This window comes from Oncorhynchus keta, chromosome 7 (genome assembly GCF_023373465.1).
Source record: "Oncorhynchus keta strain PuntledgeMale-10-30-2019 chromosome 7, Oket_V2, whole genome shotgun sequence".
Lineage (NCBI taxonomy): Eukaryota > Metazoa > Chordata > Actinopteri > Salmoniformes > Salmonidae > Oncorhynchus > Oncorhynchus keta.
In genome coordinates this window covers 6,781,315-6,795,694 of record NC_068427.1, presented here as the reverse complement: position 1 = coordinate 6,795,694, position 14,380 = coordinate 6,781,315, and the positions used below count along the sequence as shown (strand labels likewise).

The 14,380-nt window shown below is 44.8% G+C and overlaps 1 protein-coding gene across 5 annotated transcripts in view; it reads left to right on the top strand.

Moving 5' to 3' along the window:
• Positions 1-14,380, top strand: part of mycbp2 (MYC binding protein 2) — a 239,038-nt gene that overhangs the window by 58,471 nt on the left and 166,187 nt on the right. For all 5 annotated transcript variants that reach the window (XM_035773118.2, XM_035773117.2, XM_035773116.2 and 2 more), the window contains exons 10-12: positions 1,623-1,761; positions 2,151-2,227; positions 8,740-8,944. In XM_035773118.2, the coding sequence (XP_035629011.1) occupies positions 1,623-1,761; positions 2,151-2,227; positions 8,740-8,944 (421 nt within the window). The remainder of the gene's footprint in view (positions 1-1,622; positions 1,762-2,150; positions 2,228-8,739; positions 8,945-14,380) is intronic.

The window sequence follows — 14,380 nt, the reverse complement described above, 5'->3', positions numbered from 1 at the left end:
TTATATATTAAGTGTTGTTTGCCTCGAAGCGAGCATAAAAGGCATTTAGCTTGTCTGGTAGGCTCACGTCACTGGACAGCTAGTGGCTGGGTTTCCATTTGTAGTCGGTAATATTTTTCGAGCCCTGCCACATTCCACGAGCATTTTTATTTTTTAAGCGTCCGGATTAGTGTCCTGTTCCTTGAAAGCGGCAGCTCTAGCCTTTTGCTCGTTGCGGTTGTTGCCTGTAATCCATGGCTTCTGGTTGGGAAATGTGCGTACGGTCACTTTGGGAACGACGTCATCGATGCACTTATTGATGAAGCCGGGGGACTCCACAATGCCATTGGATGAATCCCGGAACATATTCCAATTTTATGCTACAGCACAACAGTCCTGTCATCCATGTCAGCTGACCACTTCCATATTGAGCGATTCTCTGGTTTCTTCCTGTTTTAGTTTTTTGCTTGCAAGCAGGAATGAGGAGGATATAATTATAGTCCGAGTTGCCAAATGGAGGGAGAGCTTTGTATGCATCTCTGAGTGTGAAGTAAAGGTGGTGTAGAGTTGTTTTTTTTTTGCCGCTCTGGTTGCACATGTGTCTTGCTGGTAGAAATGAGGTGTAACGGATTTAAGTTTGGCTGCATTGAAGTCCCCGGCCACTAGGAGTGCAGCTTCTGGATGAGCATTTTCTTGTTTGCTTATGGCCTTTTACAGCTTGTTGAGTGCGGTCTTAGTGCCAGCATCGGTTTGGTGGTGGTAAATAGACAGCTACGAATAATATAGATGGGAACTCTCTTGGTTGATATTGTGGTCTACAGCTTATCATGAGGGATTCTACCTCAGGCGAGCTATAACTCCATAAGGCCATTCAACTGACAATGTTTGTCTATGGAGATTGCATGGCTGTGTGCTCGATTTTATACACCTGCCAGCAACGGGTGTGGCTGAATTTAATTTGCAGGGGCATCCACATTTTGTGTCTGTCTCCCATCTATCTATCTATAATTCTATGGGGATTTTTTAAACATTTTTCATAAATCATTTTGAATAAGTAAGGAAGCGCAATGATGGAGATAGACATGAGCCTGTAACACTATCAGAGCAGAGAGTGGGAGAGAGATCATAGAAATAGAATCTCAAGCACACACTTTTCTCTCCCCATAGCAACGGCCATACACTGCTCTCAAAACATACAATATTGCACAAACCTAAGCCAGGGTCCAAACCAACTGGTATGTTGTGGCCTGATGCCATAGCTCGCTAGGTCTCCATGCACATACACACAGTGCATGGTTGTCAAAATCATCATATCTAAATCTCTTTGCATGTCAGGAATACCTGACTTTGCGTGTTCTTGTGTATGTAACTCAAGACTAGGTTTTCAAAATTCCAGTAATGTTCCTTAAAACTCTCAGGTATTCCAGAAATCCTGGGTGAATGGACTCTGGATTTCCTGCTCATTCTCTCCTGATTCTAGGAATCTTCCAACCAGGATTTCTGGAAAACCTGGACATTTTGAGAAAAATTTACTGAAATTGTGCAACCCTACTTATTGAGACCAAGCTTCAAAATATTTGAATCCTTTATGCTTGGTATATTTCAATGTGGAACTAAATAAGCCATTGCCATGTTTCCCTCAGGATGGGTTTGTGGTGCGGATCTACGCAACCAGTACAGACCCAGCACTGCAGCAGGAGCTTCAGCTGAAACTGGCCAGGAAGTGTCTCCATGCCTGCGGCATCTCTCTGTTTGACCTGGAGAAAGACCTTCACATCATCAGTGAGTCCTACTGACTCTGTGCTCTGGTCAAGTTTCCCCTAGGTACAGATCAATGGTCAGCTTCCCTTCCCCCAATCCTAACCTTAACCATTAGCGGGGGAAATGCTAAACTGACCCAAGATCTGTGTCTAGGGAAACTTCACCATCTCACTCTGTCAAATATTGGCATTAGGCATAATCATTTGTGTTTTTAGGTAGAGACTGTTGTCACTGAATCAGAGGATGGTCTTATTGTAACGTCTGGAATGGAATAAACGCAAACCACCATACTTTTCTATTCATTCCGTTCCAGGGATTGCAATGCACCGGTCTCCATGTGTGAGTTTCTGTAATATATTTCTAGGTGTGTGAATTTGTGTCTGTTTCTCATATCAAAATGTGTTTTTAAGGTACAGGGTTTGACGAGGAGGCAGCATTGCTTGGAGCAGGCAGGGAATTTGCTTTGATGAAAACTGCCTCAGGAAAGGTAAGAACACCAGAACTGTACAAACTGAGATGCATGTGTATTACCGTTGCTGTGGGTGCAAAGAAGATTGAATTCTAGAAGCAGGCGATCGTCATTCTATTCTGATGTGACCAGCAACACGAGGACTCTGGCCGGTCTGTTCTTCCTCATTATAAACACAAACACACCCTCCTTCTGCCTCACACAAGTCCATTAACCTCCCTCTGTTATTGAACACTCCCTAACACATCTGCTTGAAGTTAACAAATTTGATCTACTTTAGTCATGTGACCACCAGTGTATATACTAAGAACCAAATGGAGGCCAAACATGGATAGACTAACATGGAATTGTCCAATAGTTTTCCGTTGCAAAGCGTTACCCGTTGCTATATTTTTTTTTGTTGCATCGCCTCTTATGCCTAATTTCTTAAACGAAAAAACAGACATATGGCTCGACATTCAGTTCAAATTTCACTAAAACCATTATTTCGATAAGTAAATTCACACTATTTCATTCTTCTGCTTGAGGAAATAGTCTGGTAAAAAATCTGGTTGTTGATTCTTTTAGTCATGTTGCCACAGACGAGACCAGTCATTTATTCTGTTATGCAAAACGTCTATTCGTCTGTTCACGAGTGGTTGCTATGCAGGCTGAGTAAAGTTAATCTCACTTGCTAGCTAGCAAGCCAACTTCAGCACCTGGAATGACAGTAAACTATTCGCATTTCCGTTAGAGCTTTGTGTTTATTGACATTTTCAAAGATGTTGTGTGAATTGCTCTGGCTCAGAAAAAGTACATTTCTCTTCTGGACACTTCACTATGAATGCAACAAGGGAGATTGCTAGAGCGATGAGCTAAGTAAAGCCCCCCCGTGGCCAAACCCTCCCCTTACCCGGGCGACACTGGGCCAATTGCACGCCGCCCTATGGGCCTCCCGATCATGTCCGGTTGTGATATAGCCTGGGATCGAACCCGGGTCTGTAGTAACCCCTCTAGTACTGCGATGCTGTGCCTTAAACTGCTGCGCCACTCGCGAGCCCCCAAAACACAGTTATTCTAAACAGTGCAGGACACTTGCCAAGTGCAAGACAAAAATGTAAAAGTGCAAACATAAATGCTACATGCAACCATTTCTAAGATGTTACTGAGTTAAAGTTCATATAAGGAAGTCAGTCAATTTAACATGACTGGGAATACAGATATGCATATGTTGGTCACAGATACCTTAAAAAAAAAAGGGAGGGGCGTGGAGCCGAAAACTAGTCAGTATCTGGTGTGACCACAATTTGCCTCATGCGGCGTGGCACATCTCCTTCACATAGAGTTGATTATGCTATTGATTCAAATCAAATCAAATCAAATTTTATTTGTCACATACACATGGTTAGCAGATGTTAATGCGAGTGTAGCGAAATGCTTGTGCTTCTAGTTCCGACAATGCAGTGATAACCAACAAGTAATCTAACTAACAATTCCAAAACTACTGTCTTATACACAGTGTAAGGGGATAAGGAATATGTACATAAGGATATATGAATGAGTGATGGTACAGAGCAGCATACAGTAGATGGTATCGAGTACAGTATATACATATGAGATGAGTGTGTAGACAAAGTAAACAAAGTGGCATAGTTAAAGTGGCTAGTGATACATGTATTACATAAGGATGCAGTCGATGATGTAGAGTACAGTATATACATATGCATATACATTTAAGTCATTTAGCAGACGCTCTTATCCAGAGCGACTTACAAATTGGTGCATTCACCTTATGACATCCAGTGGAACAGCCACTTTACAATAGTGCATCTAAATCTTTTAAGGGGGGTGAGAAGGATTACTTTATCCTATCCTAGGTATTCCTTAAAGAGGTGGGGTTTCAGGTGTCTCCGGAAGGTGGTGATGGACTCCGCTGTCCTGGCGTCGTGAGGGAGTGTGTTCCACCATTGGGGAGCCAGAGCAGCGAACAGTTTTGACTGGGCTGAGCGGGAACTGTACTTCCTCAGTGGTAGGGAGGCGAGCAGGCCAGAGGTGGATGAACGCAGTGCCCTTTTTTGGGTGTAGGGCCTGATCAGAGCCTGGAGGTACTGAGGTGCCGTTCCCCTCACAGCTCCGTAGGCAAGCACCATGGTCTTGTAGCGGATGCGAGCTTCAACTGGAAGCCAGTGGAGAGAGCGGAGGAGCGGGGTGACGTGAGAGAACTTGGGAAGGTTGAACACCAGACGGGCTGCGGCGTTCTGGATGAGTTGTAGGGGTTTAATGGCACAGGCAGGGAGCCCAGCCAACAGCGAGTTGCAGTAATCCAAACGGGAGATGACAAGTGCCTGGATTAGGACCTCTTCCTGTTACTCTGCGGATGTTGTAGAGCATGAACCTACAGGAACGGGCCACCGCCTTGATGTTAGTTGAGAACGACAGGGTGTTGTCCAGGATCACGCCAAGGTTCTTAGCGCTCTGGGAGGAGGACACAATGGAGTTGTCAACCGTGATGGCGAGATCATGGAACGGGCAGTCCTTCCCCGGGAGGAAGAGCAGCTCCGTCTTGTTCAGCTTGAGGTGGTGATCCGTCATCCACACTGATATGTCTGCCAGACATGCAGAGATGCGATTCACCACCTGGTCATTATATAAGGTAGCATTGTTTAAAGTGGCTAGTGCTATATTTACATCATTTCCCATTATTAAAATGGCTGGAGTTGGGTCAGTGTCAATGACAGTGTGTTGGCAGCAGCCACTCAATGTTAGTGGTGGCTGTTTAACAGTCTGATGGCCTTGAAATAGAAGCTGTTTTTCAGTCTCTCGGTCCCAGCTTTGATGCACCTGTACTGACCTCGCCTTCTGGATGATAGCGGGGTGAACAGGCAGTGGTTTGGGTGGTTGATGTCCTTGATGATCTTTATGGCCTTCCTGTAACAACGGGTGGTGTAGGTGTCCTGGAGGGCAGGTAGTTTGCCCCCGGTGATGCGTTGTGCAGTCCTCACTACCCTCTGGAGAGCCTTACGGTTGAGGGCGGAGCAGTTGCCGTACCAGGCGGTGATACAGCCCGCCAGGATGCTCTCGATTGTGCATCTGTAGAAGTTTGTGTGTGCTTTTGGTGACAAGCCGAATTTCTTCAGCCTCCTGAGGTTGAATAGGCGCTGCTGCGCTTCTTCACGACGCTGTCAGTGTGAGTGGACCAATTCAGTTTGTCTGTGATGTGTATGCCGAGGAACTTAAAACTAGCTACCCTCTCCACTACTGTTCCATCGATGTGGATAGGGGTGTTCCCTCTGCTGTTTCCTGAAGTCCACAATCATCTCCTTAGTTTTGTTGACGTTGAGTGTGAGGTTATTTTCCTGACACCACACTCCGAGGGCCCTCACCTCCTCCCTGTAGGCCGTCTCGTCGTTGTTGGTAATCAAGCCTACCACTGTTGTGTCGTCCGCAAACTTGATGATTGAGTTGGAGGCGTGCGTGGCCACGCAGTCGTGGGTGAACAGGGAGTACAGGAGAGGGCTCAGAACGCACCCTTGTGTGGCCCCGTGTTGAGGATCAGCGGGGAGGAGATGTTGTTGCCTACCCTCACCACCTGGGGGCGGCCCGTCAGGAAGTCCAGTACCCAGTTGCACAGGGCGGGGTCGAGACCCAGGGTTCTATGGTGTTGAATGCCGAGCTGTAGTCGATGAACAGCATTCTCACATAGGTATTCCTCTTGTCCAGGTGGGTTAGGGCAGTGTGCAGTGTGGTTGAGATTGCATCGTCTGTGGACCTATTTGGGCGGTAAGCAAATTGGAGTGGGTCTAGGGTGTCAGGTAGGGTGGAGGTGATATGGTCCTTGACTAGTCTCTCAAAGCACTTCATGATGACGGAAGTGAGTGCTACGGGGCGGTAGTCGTTTAGCTCAGTTACCTGATTGTGGCCTGTGGAATGTTGTCCCACTTCAATGGCTGTGCAAAGTAGATGGATATTGCCGGGTAGGTGAGTAATACAGGCCATGGAAGAATTGGGACATTTTCAGCTTCCAGGAATTGTGTATAGATCCTTGTGACATGGCTGTGTATTATCATGCTGAAACATGAGGTGATGGCAGTGGATGAATGGCACGACAATGGGCCTCAGGATCTTTTCACGGGTATCTCTGTGCATTCAAATTGCAGTCGATAAAATGCAATTGTGTTCGTTGTCCGTAGCTTATGCCTGCTCATACGTTACCTCACCACCACCATTGGAGACTTTGTTTACGATGTTGACATCAGTAAACCGCTCACCCACACGTCTGCCATCTGCCCGTTACAGTTGAAACCGAGATTCATCTGTGAAGAGCACACTTCTCCAGTTTGCCAGTGGCCATCTAAAGTGAGAATTTTCCAACCGAAGTTGGCTACGACTCCGAACTGCTGTCAGGTCAAGGCCCTGGTGAAGACGACGAGCATGCAGATTATATAAAATTATCTGGCCACAGGTCTGGTGAAAATTCCTGCAGTCAGCATGCCAATTGCACGCTCCCTCAACTTGAGACATCTGTGGAATTGTGTTGTGTAACAAAATTGCACATTTTAGAGTGGCCTTTTTTTGTCCCCACCGCAAGGTGCACCTGTGTAATGATCATGCTGTTTTTAATCAGCTTCTTGATATGCCACACCTGTCAGGTGAATGGATTATCTTGGCAATATGAGAAATGCTCACTAACCGGGATGTAAAAACAATTGTGCACCAACATAAGTGAAATAAGCTTTTTGTGCGAATGGAATGTTTCTGTTTTATTTCACCTCATGACACACAGGACCAACAATTTACATGCTGCATTTATATTGTTCAGTGTAGCTCATCTGGTATGCTCGTGTCACTGGACAGCTCACGGCTGTGTTTCCCTTTTAATCTGTGATAGTTTGCATGCCCTGTCACATCCGAAAGTGTCTGAGCTGGTGTAGTATGATTCGATCTTAGTCCTGTATTGCCGATTTTGCATTTTTTTATGGTTTTAACGGAGGGCGTAGCGGGATTTCTTGTAAACCTCTGGATTAGTGTCCTGCTCCTTGAAAGCAGCAGCTCTAGCCTTTAGCTCAGTGCGGATGTTGCCTGTAATCCATGGCTTCTGGTTGGGATATGTACAGTGCCTTACTTCTTATACCTTTTTGTTTCAGCCTGAATTTAAAATGGATTCAATTCAGATTTCGTCACTGGCCTACACACAATAGCCCATAATGTCAAGGGGAATTATGTTTTTAGAAATATTGACAAATGTAAATCTGAAAAGTCTTCAGTCAATAAGTATTCAACCCCTTTGTTATGGCAAGCCCAAATAAGTTCAGGAGTAAAAATATGCCTACAAAGTCACGTAAGTACATGCAATCACTCTATGTGGAATAATAGTGCTTAACACAGTTATCTGTAAGGTCCCAGAGTCGAGCAGGGAATTTCAAACACAGATTCAAACACAAAGACCAATAAGGTTTTCCAATGCCTCACCAAGGAGGGCACCTATTGGTAGACACAGAATATCCCTTTGAGCATGGGGAAGTTATTAGTTACACTTGTATCAGTATACCCAGTCACTACAAAGATACAGGCGTCCAGAGAGAAAGGAAACCGCTCATGGATTTCACCATGAGGCCAATGGTGACTTTAAAACTGTTAGTTTAATGGCTGTGATAGAAAGTACCTTATAGCTCAAAGTCCCTTTATAGTTGAAGACTCTTCTTTGAGTCATAAGTGCATTAAAATTGCTTAGGGAATTATGCACACTTTAGTGAGGTGTGTGGCCACTTGCACCTACACCACATTTTCCAGGAGTAGTCTTATCATGTTACTGAATGTATCCAGAGTGTTTTCTGGTTTCTTTATCAACAAATATGTGAAACGTACAGGAGATTAAAAAATCAGCAGTGTCATATTTGGATTGTCTTGTGACAGGTGAACTGGTATGTCCAACTTTGGTCTAATAATGTTCCCATTAGCTCCAAACTGTTCCCTTTCAATTGCTACAATGGTTGTGCATATGCTCTTCATTTCTTTCCTGTAAGAAACATTTCAATTTAACCCTATCCAAATAGGCCAATTCCCACGAGTGTTAAGGTGATTTGGGCTGAATTGGCTGATTTTTTTTTTTTTGCCTCAGTTTTCCTCCTTGTCATTAAGAAATGCAACTGAAAAGACGATTTGAGACTTGGAGGCGTGCTTTGATGCGTGTATCTTGTGTGTGTGTGTGTGTGTGTGTGTGTGTGTCTTCGCAGGTGGGATGTGTTCGTACATTCTCTCTGGAAACAATCACTCACTGGTCTAAACAACTTAAACAGTCTAAGCAGCTCTGCTATAGCAAGTAAAGTGGTCAAGTGAAGTTTTCTCTCATTTGTGTCTGGAGGTAGTAGTAAGCTAGCCAACTTGAGCCAATTAGCTTTTGTGGTTCACTGATGTTGTGATAATCAGAACACTCCTTTTCAGCCGAAGCATCCGGTGTGAGACCACGTTAAAGTTAGTTTTTCACGACCTTTCATTTAAAAAATATTTTCTCTCTCTACCCCTCCCTCTCCACCCTGCCCCTCCCTTCTCAGATCTACTACACAGGGAAGTATCAGAGCCTCGGCATCAAGCAAGGTGGTCCGTCGGCAGGTAAATGGGTCGAGCTGCCTGTCACCAAGTCCCCTAAGATCATCCAGTTCTCGGTGGGCCATGACGGCTCACACGCCCTGCTTGTGGCCGAGGATGGCAGCGTGTTCTTCACCGGTTCTGCCAGCAAGGGAGAGGATGGAGAGTCCAGTAAGTATGGATGAGAACACACCTACACAGACGAGAATACGCATAGATGCGCCGACGGATATGGCTATTGAGTTACTTTTTTTCATGTTTATCTTTACTGAGACGAAGAGAAAATACATTTGCACTCCCCTCTGTTCTTTTGGCAAACGTCCAGTCAATCGAGAATAAGATAAGAGGCTCTCGAACAAAGCTCTTCCATCAGACAAACTTGAAAAGCTACAATATTGTATGTCTTGCAGAGATGTGGATGGATGACTATACATAGAACTCAGTGGTTTCTCCACGCAGCGGCATGATTTGACAAAGGCGGCCTCGGGCAAGTCCAAAGGGGGTTGGGTGTGCCTCTTCATAAATAACAACTAGTGCAATGCTTCCGTTGTGAAAAATCTTAAGCTTTTGCTCACCTGATAAAGAATACCTCTAGGTAAGCTGCATAATCTACCAAGAGTTGTCATCCGTAATTTTCACGAATGTCTAAATCCCTCATAGAACCTACACTGCTAAGGCACTCAACAAACTATATAGGGCCATAAAAAAACACACAACCAGAGGCAATGTTTCTCGTGGGTGGAGACTTTAAAGCTGGAAGACTTAAAACTGTTGTACCTCACTTTTACCAACATGTCTCCTGAGCCACTAGGGGTACTAAAACTCTAGACCACTTTTATTCTCCCCACAGAAACGCATACAAGGCCCTCCTTTCAGCAAATCTGTCACAATGCTATTCTCCTTTTTCCTGTTCACAAACAAAAGCTCAAACATGATGTACCAGTGATGCACTCAATACAGAAGTGGTCCAATGTAGCAGACGCAAGGCTACAATACTGTTTTGCTAGTACAAACTGGTCATTTATGAACATTTGAACATCTTGGCCATGTTCTGTTATAATCTCCACCCGGCACAGCCAGAAGAGGACTGGCCACCCCTCAGCCTGGTTCCTCTCTAGGTTTCTTCCTAGGTTTTGGCCTTTCTAGGGAGTTTTTCCTAGCCACCATGCTTCTACACCTGCATTGCTTGCTGTTTGGGGTTTTAGTCTGGGTTTCTGTACAGCACTTTGAGATATCAGCTGATGTAAAAAGGGCTATATAAATACATTTCATTTGATATGTTCCAGAACTCACCCAATAGCATTGAGGAGTTTAACACTTTACCAGTCACAGGCTCCATTAACAAGTGCATAGACAACGTCGTCCCTACAGTGACTATACAAACATATTTCCCAAACCAAAAACCATGGATTACAGGCAATATCCGCGCTGGGCCAAAGGCTAGAGCTACTGCTTACAAGAAACGGGACATGGAAGAAAGCCCACTCCGACCGCCCACTCCGACCTCCGAGACATCAAACAATATTGGAGTATAGTGGAATCTAATTACACCGGCTAGGACGCAGGGCTAGCAGGTCCTATCGGATTACAAAGGGAAACCCAGTCGTGAGATTCCCAGTATTGGAGAACTCCCAAATGAGCTAAGTGCCAGAAAACACTGACTTGCATGAAAGCCCCTTTTCCAACTGACCCCGTGAGTACAACTTTTACACAGGTTAACGCTCGCAATGCCACCGGGCCAGATGGAATACCAGGGCACGTTCTCGAAGCATTGGCAGACCAGCTGGTGAGTGTCTTCACTGACATTTTCAATATCTCCTGTTCACAATAACTAAGTCTAAATGACCATCACCCTGTAGCGCTCACATCTGTACATGCTGGACATGACACAAATCAACACCATCTTCCCAAACACACTGGACCCACTCCAATTTAATACCGCCACAACAGATCCACCAATGACACATTTCTGCTTTTTTTACCCCTTTTTCTCCCCAATTATCCAATTGTTTTTAGTAGCTACTATCTTGTCTAATCGCTACAACTCCCGTACGGGCTCGGGAGAGACGAAGGTTGAGAGACTAAGGTACCCAACCAAGCCGCACTGCTTCTTAACACAGCGCACATCCAACCCGGAAGCCAGCCGCACCAATGTGTCGGAGGAAACACCGTGCACCTGACAACCTTGGTTACCGTGCACTGCGCCCGGCCCGCCACAGGAGTCGCTGGTGCGCGATGAGACAAGGACCTCCCGGTCGCGGCCGGCTGCGACAGAGCCTGGGCGCGAACCCAGAGTCTCTGGTGGCACAGCAGTACAGCGCCCTTAACCACTGCGCCACCCGGGAGGCCCTAATGACACAATCTCAATTGCACTTCACACTGCTGTTTCCCATCTGGACAAGAGGAGAAATAACTACGTAAGAATGCTATTTACAGAATAAAGCTCGGTGCATGGTCACGCGTGACTCCAAGTTTGCTGACGACACAACGTTGCTAGACCTAATCACTGACGACGATGAGACGGTCTACAGGGGGGAGGTCGGAGACTTAGCAGTGTGGTGCCAGTAAGCCCAAGGAGCTGATGGTGGAATGCAGAAGAAAGGGGAGATCACTCCCCCATCCACATCAATGGAGCTGTTGTGGTGTTAGGGTTAGGGTTAGAAGGCCTTCAAGTTCCTCTGTGTCCACAAAACTAAGAACTTAAGACTCAAAAAAAAAAAAGACGAATTGTTGGGCCGCGGGTGTGAAAGATTCAGCAGACTACTGGCATTACACATCTGGCTAAAAGAATACTGACTCTGCTGGAGTCACTTTTATTGATAACTTCTGGAAACAGAAGATACTCTACAGCACATATGTCAGAGTCAAGGCCCGCGGGCCACATCCGGCCCGCGAGAAGGTTTTTTACGGCCCCTGGGATGATCTTGATTTATTATTAGAACCGGCCCGCAGACCGCAGCAAGCCGGCAGCCCGCAGATCTTTTACACGCACCAATACTACATTTCCCACAATGCAACGGTGACGCACCGAGCAGTAGGCTGCTTCATTTCAATATTTATTGGCACAGCAGTTGTCAGCATCACAGTAAAATTAACTTTCAGATACCCATCAAAAATGGCAAAACGGAAGGTGGACACTGAGAACCGGGGGTTTCAAACAAGGTGGGAGTCGGAGTATTTGTTCACGGAGGTAGCTGGAAAACCTGTGTGTCTTCTGTGTGGAGAAAGTGTGGCGGTACTGAAAGAGTATAATCTGAGACGACATTATGAAACGAAACACGCGGACAAAAACAAGAATATGGACATGGAACAAAGGCTACAAAAGGCAGAGGAATTAAAACGAGGCCTCAAATCTCGACAGGCTCTGTTCAAAAAAGCCAAATCACAAGGCCAGGCTGCTGTCAAGGCCAGTTTTATTTTGGCAGAAGAGATCGCTAAATCAGCCCGGCCATTTACGGAGGGGGATTTCATCAAAAACTGCATGATTAAAGTTTGTGACGAAGTTTGCCCAGAAAAAAGGCAACTCTTTTTAAATGTGAGTCTGAGCAGAAACACCATTGCCGAGAGAGTAGACCAGTTGTCCATCAATCTAAAAGAGCAGCTTGTGAAAAAGGGAAAAGATTTCATTGCATATTCCTTGGCTGTGGATGAGAGCACCGACATTTCTGACATTGCCCAGTTGTCAATTTTCATCCGCGGAGTGGACTCCAGCCTAAGCGTGACAGAGGAGTTTTTGGCTTTACGTCCTATGCATGGCACAACTACGGGGCATGATTTGTATGAAGAGGTGTCAAGATGTGTAAATGAGATGGAGCTGCCTTGGGAAAAACTCGTGGGTTTGACAACCGACGGAGCACCTGCGATGTGTGGACACAGGAGCGGACTGGTGGCGAAGATACGGGAAAAGATGCAAGAGGAAAACGCGACAGGTGAGCTGACAGCTTATCATTGTATCATACACCAGGAAGCGTTGTGCGGTAAAGCCTTGAAAATGGAGCATGTAATGAGCATCATCACGCGCACAGTTAACTTTATCAGAGCCAAAGGTTTGAATCACCGCCAGTTCAAGGCATTTCTGACGGAGTTAGAAACGGAGCATGGTGATTTGCCTTATCACACAGAGGTGCGATGGCTAAGCCAGGGAAAGGTGCTTCAAAGATGTTTCGAGCTTCGTGAGGAGATTTGTCTGTTCTTGGACAGCAAAGGGAAAGACACAACACAACTCCGAGACGAAATGTTTCTGTGTGAAATGGCTTTTCTGTGTGACATTACGAGTCATCTGAATGCAATGAACTTTGATTTTTATATAAAGGAAATTTGTCTTTTGTGTCTGTTGAAAATTAAAGATTACTGACAGAGCCATAAGAAAATATTGCTTTATTTATCTGATCATATTGGAATATATTTGTTAGGTTTTCAGTAGGTTCAATTAGGTTCACTAGACTATATGCGTCATTTAAAAATTTTTCAATGAACATTCGAACAGTCCGGCCCTCGGCTTGTAGCTAAATTTTTTATTTGGCCCTCCGTCCATTTGACTTTGACACCCCTGCTCTACAGGAATGACGGAGTCCATCCAAATCATCTTTGCTCCTGGATTCTCCACGCATTTCAAGGCTGCGTTGAAACAATGACTGGTAAATGATCCAAGACCAGCTCAGTTCAATCCCTACCGTTGTGACAATGAGTCATCATAATGCTGCATCAAATGTACATTAGGGGCATTGGCAAACAATGTAAGTGATTTAGTTTATGTTCCCCTAATTGCACCGAATACATCTGCTTATCCTACAGCTACTGTAAGCAGTAATCATCAGCCTATAAACCAGAGTTACACTGTTAGCACTAAGGTAGTGTGCAATAGTAGGAAGCCCATTCTGGTGGGAAGCTGCTATAGACCACCAAGTGCTAACAGTCAGTATCTGGATAATATGTGTGTGATGCTTGATAATGTTCAGTTGAAGTCGGAAGTTTACATTCACCTTAGCCAAACACATTTAAAATTTTTTTTTTTTTAAACAATTTCTGATATTGTTTAACTTGGGTCAAACATTTCGGGTAGCCTTCCACAAGCTTCCCACAATAAATTGGGTGAGTAATCTCAAATCTCAAATATATTTTGATTTGTTTTAACACTTTATGTTACTACATGTGTCCATATGTGTTGTTTCATAGTTTTGATGTCTTAACTTATTCTACAATGTTAAAAATAGTACAAATCTAGAAAAACCCTTGAATGAGTAGGTGTTCTGAAACCTTTGACCGGTAGTGTACTAACACACTTTTACTCTCATTATAAGGTGATGCTCTGTTCTTTATTTTACTCGTATTATTATATATCCTGATGGCTAGTCACTTTACCCTGCCTTCATGTGCATATCTACCACAAATACCTCTTACCCCTACACATTGATCTGGTACTCAATAGGCCACAGAAGCTTCCACACACAACCTCTAGATGCTGTTTTCCATTGTGCCCTTTGATTAATTACTGGTGCTAATTGTAGAACTCACCATTTGTGTATTGTTTCAAAAGGCAGCTTGGTTTATTTACAAAGCTCTCCTGCAGAAACACTCGTGAAGGTCAAAACAATCGACAAGAGCACA